The 19,027-nt window shown below is 39.8% G+C and overlaps 1 protein-coding gene and 1 long non-coding RNA gene across 2 annotated transcripts; one reads left to right on the plus strand and one right to left on the minus strand.

Annotated features, from left to right (window-relative positions):
* Positions 1–483: 483 nt before the first annotated feature.
* On the plus strand, positions 484–12,865 carry LOC133136365 (CMP-N-acetylneuraminate-beta-galactosamide-alpha-2,3-sialyltransferase 1-like). The gene is made up of 6 exons (XM_061253815.1): positions 484–784; positions 6,758–6,948; positions 9,328–9,507; positions 10,251–10,296; positions 11,591–11,710; positions 12,100–12,865. The coding sequence occupies exons 1-6, from the start codon at positions 500–502 to the stop codon at positions 12,268–12,270; spliced, it is 993 nt and encodes a 330-aa protein (XP_061109799.1). The 5' UTR covers positions 484–499; the 3' UTR covers positions 12,271–12,865.
* Positions 2,578–4,643, minus strand: LOC133136381 (uncharacterized). Its single transcript, XR_009709517.1, has 3 exons — positions 4,074–4,643; positions 3,837–3,872; positions 2,578–3,086 (listed from the first exon to the last, which is right to left on the minus strand). It is a non-coding gene; the product is annotated as an uncharacterized LOC133136381 (long non-coding RNA).
* Positions 12,866–19,027: the final 6,162 nt, after the last annotated feature.

Raw genomic sequence — 19,027 nt, forward strand, 5'->3', positions numbered from 1 at the left:
ATCCGTTTTTAAGGCTGTCACATTTTAATCAAATTTTCATCCGTTTTTTTTAATGAAAAATGAAACCCAAAAAATTACCCGATTAAAAGTACACAAATAAATAAATAAACCCCAAAAATGATGAGTCTCGTGTAGGAGAGGTTGGTTGGGAACTATCTATAGAGAGCAATCCCTCTGTTGGGGAATGTTCCAGGTACATTACTGATATATATAGATATGTTGCCATGGAGCAACATGCTCAATTCTCCTTTGTTTTCTTTCCGGGTGTGGAATTTTAAGAGCAGTTTTCAATGGTGCTGTTGATGGAGGGTGCCTGTCTCATGTTTCTGCTTCCTCCTTTTGCTTCAAACCGTCACATTTTCCCTCCCGTTCAGACAATGGTTGTTTTTTTAATCTGTACCTCTAAGCACATTACATGCAGTTTGCCAAGCAGGAAATGTAAACTACGCGCATTTTTCCCCACTCTTTCCAGCATCACAAACACAACATCATTACCAAAATGGTGGACCTCAAGCATCTGAAAAGCAAGCTTTTGATTGTGCTGTTCTGCAGCTGTGCTGCTACCTTAGTTTTATTTAGCTACAGCAATCTGTCATCATACTTATTACAACTTGACTATCGGCAGTCCGACAAACCCGTTTCCAAGGCACTGTGTGCCTTCCGCCAGTGCATCTCTGTTGAGGATGAAGACCCCTGGTTCATGAAGCGCTTTAACACGTCCATATCGCCGCTCTTGTCGCAGGAGAACGCCATACTTTCGAAGAGCACCTATTACTGGTGGCAGGTAAGCACACACAAACATGGATTCTTTTTCATCTCATCCCTCCGCCAGCCCCCATTTCAGGGGACAACTTTTACACAAATGCTGAGTTTTATAAACATGGTAAAACATACGACATACATTTAGCAATATTTGATTGGAAGGAAAGTCATACATGCAATGTGAATAAAAATGAACAGAAAAAAGAATAATATTAACAAAATAGTGAGGTTTTGAGTATTGTTGTGATGTATGGAACGGTATGTCAGGGGTTGAGATACAATATATAGTATAATGAAGTGAGGTTTGTTTTTCGTTCCGTTAAAATACAATGTCTAATTTACAACTATGTTTCGTTCATGTTTTGGTGCTGCAAATGGACAAATAAATTATTTAAATTTTGCAAACGGAGCCCGAGGGAAGAAGTGCGTTCATCCAGCCAGGCTATGCGCTGCTTCACGGTTTGGAACAAATGGTTGAATTCGTCGAAACAAAAGTCAAATTTGTTCTTCGATAACGGAGTTTGGAGACTCGGATTACTGGAAAAGAATAACTTTAAATTTGGAAGATATTCCCTGGTGAACCGTGAGTAATCCTGGGTGTCCTCACGCGGAAGCGTAATGAAATAAATGCTCTTATCGAGACCGGGCGTGACGATAATGAAGTTAAACACCAGATTGATCTCTTTGATGAATGCTTGTCTGAGTTCATGGATTTACAAGTGAATGGTCAATCTTTATTGTCGGATGAGGAAAAGGAGCACGATCATAATGGCTGGTATGAACCCAAGCCTCTACACTGATAATAGTTTATTCAAAGTGTTGAATTTTGGACTCAGCGAGCACTTTATTAGGTAGACCTGGGCACCAGCTTGTTTATGCTTAATCCTTACAGAGTCCCAGTTTTTACGCACAGAAAGGGCGAGTCTTGCAACTTCTAGAACATCAACCGAATATATTGTAACGACGGCAAAAAAGGTTCTAACAAAGCAAATATACAAAACAAAATAAGCCCAAACCCACATCAACTCAGGTTAAATCAGAACTCAAAGCTCATATTTAATTTGCACAAAAGGGCCTAGGCCTACCCAACCCACAGTCGAAAATCAAACTTCTAAATATAGGCCTATCGCTTGTTCATATAATTATGATTCTCTTGACGTCATGAACAAGCAAAATGAAATTACAGAGCTGCTGGTAAAGCAACATGCATTGTCTCAACTTCCAAAAAGAGAAATATCCATTTTTTTCTGGTGACCTACTTCAATTCACATCTTTCATTAAATCTTTTGAGCAAACCATTGAAACCAAAACTGACGATATGTAACAAAGGCTATACTACTTGGAACAATACACATCTGGAGAACCAAGAAATGTTGTGCGCAGTTGTTTGCATATGCCGCCGGGTAAAGGATATCAGGAAGATAAGGAACAGCTTGAATGACATTTCGGGAATAAAATAAGAATCACATCTGCTTTTATGGACAAGGCATTGACGTGGCCTGTTACCAAGGCAGAGGATGCATCTGGTCTGAGGTCTCATGCTATATTTTTTAACAGTTGTCACAACACAATGCAAGAGATGGATTATATGACAGATCTTGAAACACCTTCCGATTTAAAAATCATTCTGTCAAAACTGACTTTTAAGCTGCGCGAAAGCTGGAGAACAGTTGTCTGCAACATGTATGACAAACACAAACAGAGCAGCATTTAGAGATTTACTTTTATTTCGAGAAACGATCTCGAATAATGTTGGATCCAATATTCGGGGAAATTCAAAGTGCATTGAATAAAACTTGAAAGTGTAACCCCTATATTAAATATTAAGAATGCAGAAGCCAGCTTAGAGTAGGGACCACAGGGAAAATTTTAGTTTCTATTGTCTGAACTGGAACGCACAATTGCACATAGCATACAGTTTTCTTTGCAAATGTGAAAAGGAAACTTACACAATGATACAGCATAAAAATAAAAAACTGGTAATCACAAAATCTTATTTTGTAAGACCGAACATAATAATATTTTTTACGCTGCAGCTTGTTAACAACCTCTGAATGTGTTGATCGGAATTCTCAAATTGAACTATCTAGACTCAGTCCATGAACATGTTTGTTTGGAGAAAAAAACAACAACAAAAAAAAAAAAAACCGTAGGAGTCAAAGTTAAACGGGTACCCCTGTCATAAAAAAAATTCTGTTCCAATTCCTACTTGATCCCGTTGACGAAAGGAAGAAAATTTATGAGCGGCAGCGGGGCTCCCTCTAGTGGTGTCCACCAGGCAACTGACGGATGACCCAAGACGAACTCTTCTCAGTCTCCGACACCTAATATGAGAGGCATGTAATTGCAAACTTTGTAGGAGCAAGAATTATCGCCAGTGGGTGCAGCGGTTACTTTACAGGATTGTACTGCTACTGCCTCAAGTCTGCACACTTACGTTCTGGCGCGCACATGCTCTACCAGTGCATTTATACTGCCCTCCTTACTATTGCCGTAAACTGTGACGCTACCGCAGAAAATAGCCTAAAATGCGGCAAAAACTTCTTAAAGGAACCCCATCACTACCTTATCAACTTAGTGTAGGTTACAAAAGCAGTTTTGCTACGGCAGTTTCACCTATGTTTAGCAAACAAAGTTTCAGTTATATGATAACAAACAAGCCCCCACCATAATCAGTATTTCAAGTGCATTCACAATGCCCTGCGTGTTCTGCAACAAAAATCACTCAGTGGAAGTATGTGAAATATTTCAAACCAAATAACGAAAAGGTGGAATTCTTGAAAGCACAAGGCATGTGCTTTGGGTGCTTGGAGACAGGTCACATGAACAGAAATTGTCAGAAGCGCATGTCTTGCAATGTGTGTGAACTAAATCATCCAACAATTTTGCGCATACAAACAAAGGAAAATCAAAGAGAGCCTCAGAATATCCTAGAATCTGTAGATTCTGATGTGGTGGTCTCTCTGGCAACAGGTAGCCGTACTGGGGCCGGAACACAAGACTGGGCTCTATCAATTGGGCCTGTCAAAGTGAAACTGGAGAAAGGAACGAAATGCATAGAAACACATGCTTACCTAGATCCGGGGAGCTGTCCATGAAGCTTCGTGCCCCTGGTAAAAAAGAAAAAACAGATACTTTTAAAAACAATGGGTCAAGAAAAACCAATAACCAGTTATAAAATAGCTGGCATAGAAGCAGCTGCATTAAACAGCGACACATTTCTTAAACTGCCTGCTGTTTTTACACAAAAATCAATTCCAGTGACACGTGACAATGTTCCAAAAGTGGAGGCTATAAGGAAATGGTCTTACCTGGAGGAGGTTGACGTAACGCCAATTGACGGCAGCATTGGGCTACTAATCGGTGTCGATGCTCCAAGAGCTTTAGAACCTTGGAAAATAGTAAACAGTGTAGGTAGTGGACCTTATGCAGAAAAAAACATTCTTGGCTGGGTTCTCAATGGCCCACTTGGCTTTGGGGGAAATTACAATGACAATGAGGCTTTGGTGCTAGTCAACAGAATATCCATTGCCAACTTGGAAAACATGTTAATACAATTTTGACTTTTGTTTTGACGAATTCAACCATTTGTTCCAAACCGTGAAGCAGCGCATAGCCTGGCTGGACGAACGCACTTCTTCCCTCGGGCTCCGTTTGCAAAATTAAAATAATTTATTTGTCCATTTGCAGCACCAAAACATGAACGAAACATAGTTGTAAATTAGACATTGTATTTTAACTGAACGAAAAACATATTATAATCGAGGTAGCGTGTGGTCAAAATAGTATTTTTAACCAAACTATAGCAAACGCCATCGGCTTTCGACCCCAGCAATTCAACTTCCTATATGTCATATAGGCCTATAGCCTTTGCCCTCTCACGTCATTGTAAACGTGGCCCAAAAACACATCATTAGGCACATGAAACAAATATAGGCAAATTCGCAACCATTAGCCCTAACTATAATATTAATAATAATAATGCAAATCCACACCCAAACTATTTGCATATTTGCATATTTGCATGATATGCATCTGACCTTTTTTGTTTAACAAATAATTATCTAAATCATAAATGGCCATTATGTTAAACATTCACACGTCCTTATACATCGATCAAGATTAAGCACAAAGCATCCAAGAATCGTACTACACCCAAGCAGACAGGTATGTTATCCATTACTACATAATCATGCATGACAAGAGTTTTAGAGGTTACAGTATATCATGAAATGAGGTTTTGAGTTTTGTTGTGATGAATGCTGAATAGTTGAACAGTATATAATGAAGTGAGGTTTTCAGTTTTATTGTGATGAATGTTGAATAGTTGAACAGTATATAATGAAGCGAGGCTTTGAGTTTTGTTGTGATGAATGTTGAATAGTTGAACAGTATATAATGAAGCGAGGCTTTGAGTTTTGTTGTGATGAATGTTGAATAGTTGAACAGTATATAATGAAGCGAGGCTTTGAGTTTTGTTGTGATGAATGTTGAATAGTTGAACAGTATATAATGAAGCGAGGCTTTGAGTTTTGTTGTGATGAATGTTGAATAGTTGAACAGTATATAATGAAGCGAGGCTTTGAGTTTTGTTGTGATGAATGTTGAATAGTTGAACAGTATATAATGAAGCGAGGCTTTGAGTTTTGTTGTGATGAATGTTGAATAGTTGAACAGTATATAATGAAGCGAGGCTTTGAGTTTTGTTGTGATGAATGTTGAATGCAGGAAATAGAATTGCATTGAATAGTGCCCCCCCATGTACATTTGTAAAAATGTTAAAAATATTGTTCATGTTTGTCCTTTTCTAAAGCAAATGTTCAGCATGAATGCATTAAAATGCACCTTTATAAAAGTGTATGAGTTCACTTTCAAAACCGAACATTATGAAGTACAAATATGATCACCTGCAAAACTACAATCACCAATATGCACTCAGTGAGCACTTTATTAGGTAGACCTGTGCACCAGCTTGTTAATGCAAATATTGAATCAGCCAATTGTGTGGCAACAACTAAATCCATAAAAACATGCAGATGTGATCAAGATGTTCAGCTGTTTTTCAGACCAAATGTCAGAATGGGGAACAAATGTGATCTAGGTAACTTTGACCATGGAATTATCGTTGGTGCCAGACAGGGTGGTTTGAGTGTCTCAGAAACTGCTGATCTCCTTGGATTTACACTTACTACAGTCTCTAGAGTTTGCAGAGAACGGTGCGAAAAACAAAAAAACATCCAGTGAGCAGCATTTCAGCGGGGCAGAGACGCCTTGTTCATGAGAGAGGTCAGAGGAGAAGGCCAAGACTGGTCAAAGCTGATTGGAAGGTGACAGTAACGCGAATAACCACACATTACAGCAGTGTTAAGCAGAAGAGCATCTCTGACCACACAACGCATCATCACTGTAAGTGGTTAGGCCACAGCAGCAGAAGACTTAATAAGTCTAAGAAATATGTCTAATAAATACCTACATTTACATTGACATTTTAGTCATTTGGCAGACACTTTTAATCCAAAGCAATTTACAAGTGCATAGGTTCTTCCACAAGTTAAAGCATGACATCCATAACTAGTAAAATACACATGAAGTGCTGTTCTAAACAAAAAATACAGTCATCGTAAGTGCAAGTTTGTTTTTTTGTTTTTTTGGGGGGGGGGGGGATATCGGAAGAGTGGGGGGAAATCAGGAGGGAGGACTAAGGTACAGTTTCAAAAGGTGTGTTTTTAGTCTGCGTCGAAATAGGGGGCGGGATTCTGCTGTCCTGACAGTGGTAGGCAAGTCATTCCTCCTCTGAGGAACCAGAACGGAAAACAGGCGTGAACGTGCAGCTCGACCGCCGGTTATGCTGTATTTAAAAATTTAAATACAGCATAACCTTTCATTCGCCTGGGGTTATGCAAATAAATGTTTTGTTCTGTTCTGCAGCTATCGTTGCTCTTGCTGATTGACTCTCGAGCAGCTGAGAGTCTGTGTGTCTTTATTGTGTCCCCAGAGGCTACAGACTAAGCAAAATGCCAACTACGGAGATGTGGTGCGGAAACTATTCCAGGTTGTCCCTGGCAAGGGACACTACAACGACTCAGCGCCCAACCGCTGCAGGACTTGCGCTGTTGTCGGGAATTCTGGGAACCTCAACGGATCCGATTACGGATCCATCATTGACTCCAATGACTTCGTCATAAGGTGACCGATTCAGCCTGATTTTCAATAACGGTGTCTCTTAGCAGTTTACGAAGACGCGAAAGGTATACCTTACGAAAGTTGTTAACTTTTCTACGTGTTTTCTCCGAACTATCCCTTCGGCGGTTGCTTAAGGCATAGCTTCTACGTGCGACATTACTAGGCCTATCGACCTGTCTGTGATCGATTATGCACTCCATGCCCCGACTGCTTGATTGCGTTATCAGAGAAAGTAGTGTTATTTATGAATAAAACACTGCAGGAATACTTTAAAACATCCCATTTATCACGACTATTGGTAACATATTAATAGAAGTTCAAACTTACAAACTAAATTATCCAACCGTATATATCATCTTCGCCAAATTATTTATAAGGTTTGTGATATAACGCCTGGCCCCACTAGGCCCTCTAGCAATACGCCTTCTTGGCCATGTCATGTTTTATTTACATTATTTTAATATCTTTTTGGATAGCTCGGCCTGCTTCGGGACTGACAGTGTTAGGCTAGACCCTGTCTGTGTGTTTGGGTTTGTTTTTGGGTGCATTAATAAATGCATAAGAAAGCTGTGCTGTTATTATAACTCACTGACCTTGACTAACTATTAAAAGCAGAGGCAGAAAAGTAAAATTCCTGCCATGTGTTTCTTCCATCCATCAAAGAAAAGGTACAAAGCTTGCATTTATTAGTAAGTGAAGGAGAAATGTTAATTGAATACCAGCCAGTGTATTTTCTGTGCCAATAGTGTTGAAACATATTTCTCCCATCACGTTACAGAAACCATAATGATGTTTCCTGGTTGTCTCGTAAACTTGGGCCACATAAATGCAGCTCTCATGATTGCATTGTCAAAAATCTATGTCAAGACTAGTTTACATAGCAGTCAGTTCTCTAAGAGCGATATATATATATATATATCAGTGGAGGCTGGTGACTTCCAGAATTGAGGAGGCCATTTTTTTCCGCTTGCTCACTTCACTCGCGATGGAATGTTCCCTGTTCTCTTATCTGTCTTTGTGCTGGCCAAAGGCATACTATTTGGAGTGTAAGCTACAGTCAGAAAGTTCTGGCTGATGAAATTCATTGTGCAGAGCTTAGCCTTGTGCCTTCCTGAAGAAATGACATTGCTGTAAGTCTATGAGCCTGCCTGATAATTAAGCTGAGAAATGACATTTGGATGTAATATAAATGCCAAGTGAACATGTGTAAAAGGCAGGAATTTTAATTATGTAGTTAAAAACAATTTTGTTTAGCTTACATTTTTCATTCTTCTACAGCTTCAACATGTAATCACCAATTTAATCAAGTTTAGCATATAAAAAAGATAAGATAACACTTTCTTTATCATATGTAGTTTTATTCAATATATTTAATATAAAATATGTAAAAATATGGTTCCAGTTGGCTTTATCTAACGTTAACGTTATCCACTAGAGGGCAGCACTCTATTCGTATTTAGAGTGAATTTCCTCACAGAGCAACAATTCGGTAATTTGATATGGAAGATTATTAAATTGACTTGTAATAAAACGAAATGGACTACATTAAAAATAAAACTGTTCAATAAATCCCAAATGGTGTCTAACATGACCTATTGAATGTCATTCTCACTCCCTAGTATCTGGAATCTGCATATCTCCAGCCCAAGATCTCAAATTGCGCTAGAATCTCGCCGACTTCCGAGGTAGTTTTAAGCAAAAGTGTTTGGCCAAATGAGCTATAAACTCCAGGGATGATAGCCAGGGGTGTTCTCTAAATTTCCTGAAAAGCACAAGTTGATAGGACACTCGTAGCCACTATGGCGAGTGTTTGTTTGACTGAAGTGACTAGCGAATTCTCAAAATGGCTTCTGTGTTGAATAGAAAGGAAAGGATAGTTGATTCCAAATGAACCAGTAGCATGTGATTGGACGAACAAAATGTCAATCTTTGCCCTGGACACAATGCATGGTGAGGCCAGGCCTCCGTTGCCCACCCATTTTCAGTGATCTGGCCAATCACATATTGGCATGAAAAAAAATGCATTACATTGACTTCTATGAGAATCTCATTTCCTAGGGGAGGCCTGGCCTGGCCTGGCCTCCCTTAATACAAACTGATAGGGAAATCTGGCCTGTTGCTTTACAATTGCAATATTGGGTTTTAGCCATGGGAAAATTTAGATTTATGAACAAAACTAAAATAATATGAATATAAAAAATAAAAAATATGTTTTTTGTTAAAATAAATAAATAAAATAAATATATTTATTGTTTTTTTTAAATCTCTCTCTTCTCTCAAATTATTGGGGAGGCCAGGCCTCCTCCACCTCTATGGAGGAGCCTCCACTGATATATATATATATTATATATATATATATATATATACATATTGTCTCTGCAGAATGAACAAAGCTCCCCTTTTGGGCTATGAAAAGGACGTAGGGAACAGAACCACCCATCGTGTCATGCACCCAGAAAGTGCCACAAACCTGCAAAAGGACACAAGCCTGCTGCTGATACCATTCAAGACTTTGGATCTGGAGTGGATCACTAGTGCTCTGACCACAGGCACTGTGAAACGGTAGGTGGCCATGGGCTACATTGGGAATGCATTTGTGTTTGAACATTGATCTAAGAAGCTGAATGCAGCTCTGAGAAACAGGAGCCCTCGTCAGAAGCTGCTGTGGTGCTCACTCACTTTGTTTTCGGATGAAAAAGAAGCAACAGTTTTCATCATTAGCTTTGCATTTAATGTTAGGGTCATTAATTAGGGTTAATGGGCCTCTGGTTACCCTAATTTTGAAATAAAATTCCATTGTAAAAGTGATGCAGACTTGTTAGAAAGCATTAGGTTGTGTAATACTTTTTCGGAGAGCTTTTTGTACACTTTGGAGAGCTTCATGAAATCATACTCTCATATATGTGAATAAAACACATGTGAAGGTGAATTTTCTTGACATTTTGTATCAAAGAATCTGTTTTAATAGAAAAACATCATTCATGTGTCTGGACAAAAAGATATGCAGATGTTTTGTATTTGGGTAGATTTGGGGACACTTGCCTGTCGATATCTTTACTATATTTTGTACACAAGTTGACATCAAGTTTGCCTTTGTGAGCAGCACTTCGTTTAAACCGGGTGAGGGTTTAAAATTGTCAGGCAAAGTTTTTTAAAGTTAGGCAAAGTATCAGCTCTTGGTTCAGTGCTGCCATGGATGCTCCAAGTGTCCTGCCCTGGGGTACTAGTGGACTCTGTGATCTTGTGGATCGTCATTGGACTAAGTGGCACCCAGCAGGCTATTGACAGCTCTCTGTTTTCAACAGCACCTGGATGCCGGTGATGGCCAAGATTAATGCAGACAAGAATAAGGTGAGAGTCTTATGTCACAACTTGCTTCTGTTTAAGTGTGTGTAAGCCCCTGCTAACCCAATGATGAAGTTAGCTGTGTAGGCCGAAGGTATCTGCGTGTCCTTCAGGTGCTGCTTGGGAAGAGGTTGATGTTATTACCCAATTGAACCCATTCCGTAGAGAAACTAGATCAGTCAGAGAAATACCAAGTGACAAAGACAGCAGTATCACTTCCGTTTTTTACTGATATGGACTGACATTGCTATGGCTGTGCTCGACATGAATGAACTACCACGCGGAGGCGAGGGATTTACCATCATAGGTCTACGGGTGCTATACGCCGTGATACATTAAGTGTAAATATTAATCCTCCCTAGACCAGTTCGATGGGGTAAAGCAAGCATTCCCTGTATAACATTAAGTGTCAGTGAGGAAAACCAAACAAATCAAGTTTAACAATGTATTTTGCCAGGTAGGTTACTTCAAATTACAACCAAAACACAAAGTTACAAATCATAGTATATAATGCACTTTTACACAGAGTACAAAGTAAAAACATTGTCATAACTGGCAAGGGTTTCTACACACACGGCAGGTGCGGGAGTCTGGAAACAGATCTCCCAGACCCCTTGTATCTTCCCCTTAAGTAGCAAACCAGGCCTTTGATGCTTGACCATAAAATTGGGTCCATAATTAACCATTTGTAAATTATCACTAATGGGGATCTAGACAGGGGGGTTGAACCAGATGACTTTTCTTAGGTCAGATTTCCATAGCTTTCCCTAGGTTCCTGGATGGCTATGATATCCTTAGTACATTGCTACGGAAAGGAGACCATTGTACCAATCACACTAAACCAAGAAAAATGATACCAAACATGAATTTTATCATAATTGGCCTTGCCATGAAACATCCAGTGCTGTACACACCATTCAGTGACTGAGTAAAGAGGGAGAGAGTCATAAAGGGTTCAGGAGAAGGTCGGGCCTGGCAGGAAGGATTCCCTCCCAACCTCTCGGTGCCGTAAACAATGTTGCCCCGTCGTAATGAGTTTTAACGGCTGGAGGCCTGAATAGACAATCAGACAATAGAGGGGGTTGCTTTGGAAGAAAACAGATGCCTTGATTACCCGTCCTGCTTCCTACGAGAGTACAGAGCGATGAGTCGCGGTTGTAAAAGCAGGCAACTTTACCCACTCACTAGTAAAAGGTCAGGGGATCACAGTCAGTCAGCATGTGTGTGTGACTATACAAATTCTACATATAGTATGTCTTTTGTGCAGATTTGGTGACTTTTATGATTTCTTTGAACACAGGTGTTAATATATAACCCCACGTTCTTAAAGTATGTCCATGATGTGTGGCTTGAACGCCATGGAAAATATCCCTCCAGCGGCTTCTTAACCTTGATGTTCGCCATCCACATATGTGATGAAGTAAGCGCATATTACACATTTTAACAAACCATATAATGAGCAAACTGGCTTTATCCAATTTACCCAAGAAAAAAGCAAAATCAAAGTGCAGTGTCAGATGCAGTGTACCTTTGAGCTGGCATATACTGCCATCTAGTGTTGGTGAAATGCCCTGATACTTTTTTTACTTTATGCCTGATGAGCCAGTGGAAGAATTTTTGCAAGATTAAATTTCATTAATTAAATTTTATTTAATTTAATGCTGTCCTTTGTGAGTTAATCTCAAGTGAAGCTATGTTGGGTTTTTGCGTACATCTCTGTGTGTCCTATTCTTGTAAGTACAAGCCAAAAACCGCAATTTATGAAAATATATTCAGTTTAACTGTCCCTCTACTTCCTCTTGGTCTCAGGTGAATGTTTTTGGATTTGGAGCATCCAAGGACGGAACCTGGCAGCATTACTGGGAGAAAAACAAATTTAGAAAGTCGGAGCCAACTGGACTGCACGCCGGAGACTATGAGTCCTTGGTCATGAAGCTGCTGGCCTGTAAAAGAAAAATGAAGTTGTTTGAAGGGAGATGAGGGGAAGCATTGGCTGTGAAATGAACACGACCTCCCAAGCAGCCTTAATAAGCTTTAATTTTTGGAGGAAATGGCAAAGGGCCATGTAAACTTGCTGCTCCGCCAAAAAATAATATTGGAAATTGCCCGAGGCGAAGGTCATTACCCCGCTATCAACAAAAAAAACCTAATTTTAAACGTGTTTCAAATGTGACTGTGGTAACTTTAGGGGAGAGCCAGGTTGAAAGTAACAGGGGAGAAAGCACATTGGTCCCTGTTTATAGTTTTGCACTTTGTTGCCAAAAGACTGTAATGTAATGTAATGTAATGTTACTTACTGTATGTCGGATGGGGACGTTTTCATTTTCTACACCAATGTATTCAATTAACCATTCTATTAACTGACAAGGAAATCAAGATATTCGTTCTATCAATAACTTGGGACATTTTTAGTTTTAAATGGATATATAACTTTGCCTGTATGACTGGTGTACACATGGTGAATATCTGTGAGGGCTATGTCTCTGTATGTGAAGTGCCTTATCAATGAAATTCCTAATGTGTAAGGTTTTGGATTTGAGGATGGGGGTTGTGTGCCTTTTAAACTTCATCTCACATTTATAAATGGAATGATTGCTTTTTTAAATTAAATCAGAAATGTATTTTATTTGTTTGAATATGTTTTGAATATGACAAGCTGCAGTTATATCATTAAATCTTTAGGATTTGAGTATCATCGTCATCATTATATATTGTTCAATGGGACCTCAATTTTATCCACATCAAATACAAAAATAGAGATTTCTTAATTTCGTTATCTGAAATGCCAGTGAATCACCAGAACTAGCGGTATTCCATCATCACTAGTACATAATTCAGCATTGGATAAATGTAGCACTACAGTAGCACTTAGCAAGCTGTAGTGCTGTGTCATAAGTTTATTGATGTGAAATGGGGAATGAGAATGCTTCATTGCACTGCTATTTATTAATGCTGGGAGGAAACCAACACTTAGTCCCTAATTACTGGCTTTGATTAGAGGGAGAAAGTACCAACATTTCATTTTTACACGTAGGGCCAGCTTATGTTTGTCCTTATCTTTGAATGACAACTGGATCTTGCTTTTTTATTCTTTAAAAACATTCTGTCAGACATTGTACGGCTTTGCTGAACTCATGACTGAACATGAAGGCCAAGGTGTAAGTCCAGCCCGGCCGGTGTGCAATCCACAGAACCCACAGGGGAGGAACACCTGTGTGACAGGACCCACAGGTGAGGAACACCTGCGTGACAGGACCCACAGGTGAGGAACACCTGCATAACAGACAGGAGCCACAGGTGAGGAACACCTGCGTGACAGGACCCACAGGTGAGGAACACCTGCGTGACAGGACCCACAGGTGAGGAACACCTGCGTAACAGACAGGACCCACAGGTGAGGAACACCTGCGTAACAGACAGGACCCACAGGTGAGGAACACCTGCGTGACAGACAGGACCCACAGGTGAGGAACATCTGCGTAACAGACAGGACCCACAGGTGAGGAACACCTGTGTGACAGGACCCACAGGTGAGGAACACCTGTGTGACAGACAGGACCCACAGGTGAGGAACACCTGCGTGACAGACAGGACCCACAGGTCAGGAACACCTGCATGACAGGACCCACAGGTCAGGAACACCTGCGTAACAGACAGGAGCCACAGGTGAGGAACACCTGCGTAACAGACAGGACCCACAGGTGAGGAACACCTGCGTACACTGGATGGCTGAAGGAATGTGGGTTGAACGAGAAGTGCAGGTCTGTTGAGTATCTTGGCCATGCGATCTATGCCGGAGGCTGGCACACAGCCTCATCCAAGAACAAAGCCCCACCCCCACAGAACGTCAGCCAGTTTGGTTCTTACTCTGGGTTACGCCACTATTATGGGCTGTATTCAGACCCAACATGGCGTCAATGCTGAAGCTGCCGCAGGACCTACTGTGTCAGCACAAGGAGACATGGAGCTGGAGCAAAGTGCGGCAGGAGGCTTTTCACAGAGCCAAAGACGAGTTGGTGAAGTCATGGGGCTCATTCTAATTGCTTATTTTTCTATTTTTTCTTTACGTGCTCCTGACCCCAAAATCGCTTTAAGGTCCTTCTTTAAGGATGTTCCAACCCCTTAAATGTTCCTCCTAAGAGCTAGAAGTAGAAGTTAGGAACTCCCAATCTTTCCTCTGAGCGATGAGCGATTGGACTGAGCCAATGGGCTCTGACTCACTTTGACACATCACTTCCCGTTCGTCTGCCTGCAACGACAGGAGCCACAGAGCCGGAAACCGTTGAGCATCTTTTTAGTGGTTCGTAAGTTCCGTCAGTACATGTGCGTGAGGACAATTTCACCGCTTTTGATCTCGTTACCTTGGAGTGATTGAGTAAGAAGTGAAACATTTCACAATAGTGCCGGTTCTCATTAATTCATTCATTCATTATCCTTACCCACTTAACCTTAGCAGTAACTCAATTTATGACGGTGGCATTGGAGGTATCTTTTATTCAGGTTCAAACCTGTTCCAAATTTCTTTTGACCACATAGAATAGGTACAATAGTCCCAACGTGTCAGAAACGTAAGAGCAGTTTCGGTGTAAGTCAGGCCATTTCAATGCAGCGTGGGGGCGTTATTGCCACAGGTTATTAAAAAGTTATAAAGTTCACTGCTGTGCGATGGAGCGTCACTCTACTGTAGCCTCCATTTATCCGTACACTATCAGCGCTACTGTGGCATGATGGACATATGGGTGACTATGGAATAACTGCATAGGTTATCAGTTTCTCAAGTGCGGGCAGCCCAAGATCCAAAGTAAGTGGGCAATATATTAAGTGTCAAGATATTTTTATCATTTAGTATCTCGACACCGATGTATTGACTATTCGTGTCCAAGATGAACATGTGCACATTGTTTTGTGTAATATCCTATATTCATCTTGTTATTTCGAACCACCTAGCGGTAATTGCTTGATTAATTCATGATCTCCTTTAGCATTATTATGTAGTTTCAAAAGATTATCTGTGCCCTAGCAGACTTAAAATCAGTTAAGGCACAACTTCAAGAGGTCACTGAATAAAAATAGTTTTAAAGAACAAAAAAGATTTTTTATTATTTATTTTTTTCCGCAGCATGAAAAAACTCAAACCACCCTGTCTGGCAACCAACATTTCATACCCAGTCATTAAAGTATTTTGTCTGAAAAACAGTTTAAGTGGTCAGTGAGAGGAGATCAGAATTGGTGTGGGCGGGTTCCTTAAGCACTGATATGGGTTTTATTGACTGTTTAAAACAGGGATTGATATTTTAGCCAGAGAAAAAATGTGTGAAATGTGTAACAAGTACCGTGAAGGTGTACATTGAAAATGTAAAGAGTAAAAAGTATGATATTTGTCACTGAAATGTAATTGAGTGAAAGTACAAGTATACAAAACCGACAGGATGGTAGATCTCCAGGAACAGGGTTGGTTACCTCTGCTTTAGGTGGACACATCAGGACAATAATTCCCATACGGTAGGCTACAGTGGAGCTTCTGAAATTGTACTTTTTAGATTCAAAATCATCTTGTGCTTCAGTGAAGACCATGTGAACAGCAGGAGTCTGCAGATAGACTATAGTTAGGATGCACACTCAGTGATCACTTTATTAGGTATTTATTTGAGTTATTTTTGGACTTATTGGTTTTCTGCTGCTGTAGCCCGTCCACTTCAAGTTTCAACATGTTGTGTGTTCCCGGGATGAACTTCTGCATTCCAGGACTATAATGCATTCAGTGTGATTTGAGTTGCTGTCCTGTCAGCTAGAAGGTTTTTTTTTTTTTTTACAAAACAAAACATATTTTGATAATGTAATCACCTAATTTTGACAGCTGTCAAAACCATTGACACCCCTAGAAAATGTGACTGGGTGGGATTCTCTTCCTGTTGAATCTGCCAGATAATGTTTTGCTGTGTAATAACAGAAGAGGCTGACACCTCACCTGAAAGATTCCGGTTAGTGTGTGGCTCTTTATTCAGCCAAACACTATCTTTATTGAGGCCTATTTATTTATTTTTGAAAGATTTGGAATGGAGCACTGTTTTCACCAGCTTTTTTGCAGATGCTCTTCTTTGCCATGTTCTGCTGATGTGAAACATGTCTGGCTATAGTTGCACATGCAGTTTGGAATATCTTCATATAGATGTAATTATTGTTAAATAGTTAACAGAAGTCAGAATTGATTAACTCCTGTTGATACACTTTACCAATTACAGAAATAATAATAATAATAATAATAATAATAATAATAATAATAATAATAATAATTAATATTTGCATTGCATTTGTCTCAAAAACATGACAAAGATTTGTGAAATATTTGCAACACAAATAAAATCAGCTATATAATATAATATATAATATAAAAATAAAGGAAAGATGTGCATCACTCGCACCATTAAGGCCCACTCAGCAGAAATGGCCCATGACAATATTAACATAAAAATATAGATTTAAGTAGTACATTCTAGCACTGTTGGTAATTGGACAGTTCAGTGAGTCTGAACACAATGACTGAAACTACAGGGACAGCTGATGGCACTAGGTTCTCTAACCAAACTGGAGTCAGCTCATTTCTTCAGACAAATTCATTCGACCTTAGTTTACAGTAATATACTGTCACTATGTTACAATTGTGAAGACAAAACCGATTACTACACAGATGTTATTTTGTATTGTATACAGTACTGTGGAAAAGTTTTAGGCAGTTGCGAAAAAATGCTGTAAAGTAAGAATGCTTTCAAAAATAGAAATGTTAATAGTTTATTTTTATAAATTAACAAAATGCAAAGTGAGAGAACAGATGAGAAATCAAAATCAAATCAATATTTGGGGTGCCCACCCTTTGCCTTCAAATCAGCATTAATTCTTCTAGGTACACTTGCACAAAGTCAGGGATTTTGTAGGCATATAGTCAGGTGTGTGATTAACCAATTACACCAAACAGGAGCTAATGATCATTAATTTAATAGCTAGGTTTAAACAAAATCATTAACTGAAACAGAAACAGCTGTGTAGGAGGGTTGAAACTGGGTGAGGAACAGCCAAACTCTTCTTCCAAACGATGCCAAAGACAGTTTAATGTCAGAAGTCATACACCATGGCAAGACTGAGCATAGCAACAGGACACAAGGTAATTATACTGCAAGGTCTCTCCCAGGCAGACATTTCAAGGCAGACAGGGGTTTCCAGATGTGCTGTTCAAGCTCTGTTGAAGAATCACAAAGAGACGGGCAATGCCAAGGACCGTAGACGCAGTGGAATTACGTGGAAGAATTACGGCCAAAAAGCCACACCTCCAACATGGAAACAAGGCCAAGCAACTCAACTATGCACGAAAACACAGGAACTGGGGTGCAGAAAAATGGCAGCAGGTTCTCTGGACTGATGAGTCAAAATGTGAAATATTTGGCTGTTGCAGAAGGCTACAGGCCGAAGGGCTGGAGAGCGATACAAGAATGAGTGTCTGCAGGCAACAGAGAAGCATGGTGGAGGTTTGGGGCTGCATTGGAGTTGGGGATTTGGTCAGAATTAATGGTCTCCTCAATGTTGAGAAGTACAGGCAGATATTTGTCCATCATGCAATACCATCTGATTGGCCCCAAATTTATTCTGCAGCAGGACAACGACCCCAAACATACAGCCAATGTCATTAAGAACTAGCGTCAGCGTAATGAAGAACGAGGAGTCCTGGAAGTGATGGTATGGCCCCCACAGAGCCCTGATCATCGAGTCTGTCTGGGATTACATGAAGAGGCAGAAGCATTTGAGGCTGCCTAAATCTACAGAAGAACTGTGGCTAGTTCTCCGACATGTTTGGAATAACCTACCTGCCGAGTTCCTTCAAAGACTGTGTGTTTCAGGACATTCCAACTATCCCCAATGCTAGTGCAATGGATTTCCCCTCTTTTCGAAGTTTCAAAATGGCTTGCTTTTCTCCCAAAGACAGCTCTCTGCTCTTCATGTTGGTTTATCATTTCTAACACAAATGCAGTCTTTGTAGGCAAAACCCAAGGCTAAAACCAAGAGTGGACATTCAGAACAATTTATTGTTTAACCAATCAAACTACCATCTGGGGAACAGGACACCTGTAAGTCACATGTTCAAATACTTTTGCTCAACTAAGAATTGAGTTGTCTTATACAAAGGGTGATGGTCTGAGATGTTTAACAAATCTAGAGAAAAATACCAGGAAATAAAAGATGAAATTCGGATCTGTCATCTCACGTACATCTTTTGACCTCAAACTCAATTGTCTTTAGTGTATAGAAACAAAGAAAAAACAAAGAAATTGACCTTGCTGTTCCAATATTTTTATGTAGATCTAACTTAAAATGAGGACAAAGCCATGCGAATCTGCAAATGACATGTGCACAAACCATTCCTGGTAACCTGCCTGGTGTGGGAGATTGAACCTAAAGAGCACCATCATGTGCAATATCTACCTAAAATCATGTACAATATCTACTTATAATCATGTGCAATATCTACCTATTATTTTATCTCCTTGTAGGTAGCTTATGAGAAGTAGTATGGGCATTGTATGGACCAAGGCCCATAGCATGCAGAATGAGCAATACATTTTACAAAGTAATATTTGGTGTACACCAAATAATAGGAGGTCTAAAGTATCTATGTTTGGTATTGTAATGTGCATATATTGTATGCAATATGATCACAGTATTATACAGTTCCTGGTTTCTATTTCTG

The sequence above is a fragment of the Conger conger genome, chromosome 9 (genome assembly GCF_963514075.1).
Source record: "Conger conger chromosome 9, fConCon1.1, whole genome shotgun sequence".
Lineage (NCBI taxonomy): Eukaryota > Metazoa > Chordata > Actinopteri > Anguilliformes > Congridae > Conger > Conger conger.

Bases quoted from the DNA above. Each gene is read 5' to 3' on its own strand.
- LOC133136365 (XM_061253815.1), top strand. From the start codon at position 500: ATGGTGGACCTCAAGCATCTGAAAAGCAAGCTTTTGATTGTGCTGTTC. The intron at 785-6,757 runs GTAAGCACACAC...TTGTGTCCCCAG, and splicing joins GCACCTATTACTGGTGGCAG to AGGCTACAGACTAAGCAAAA. The intron at 6,949-9,327 runs GTGACCGATTCA...TTGTCTCTGCAG, and splicing joins TCCAATGACTTCGTCATAAG to AATGAACAAAGCTCCCCTTT.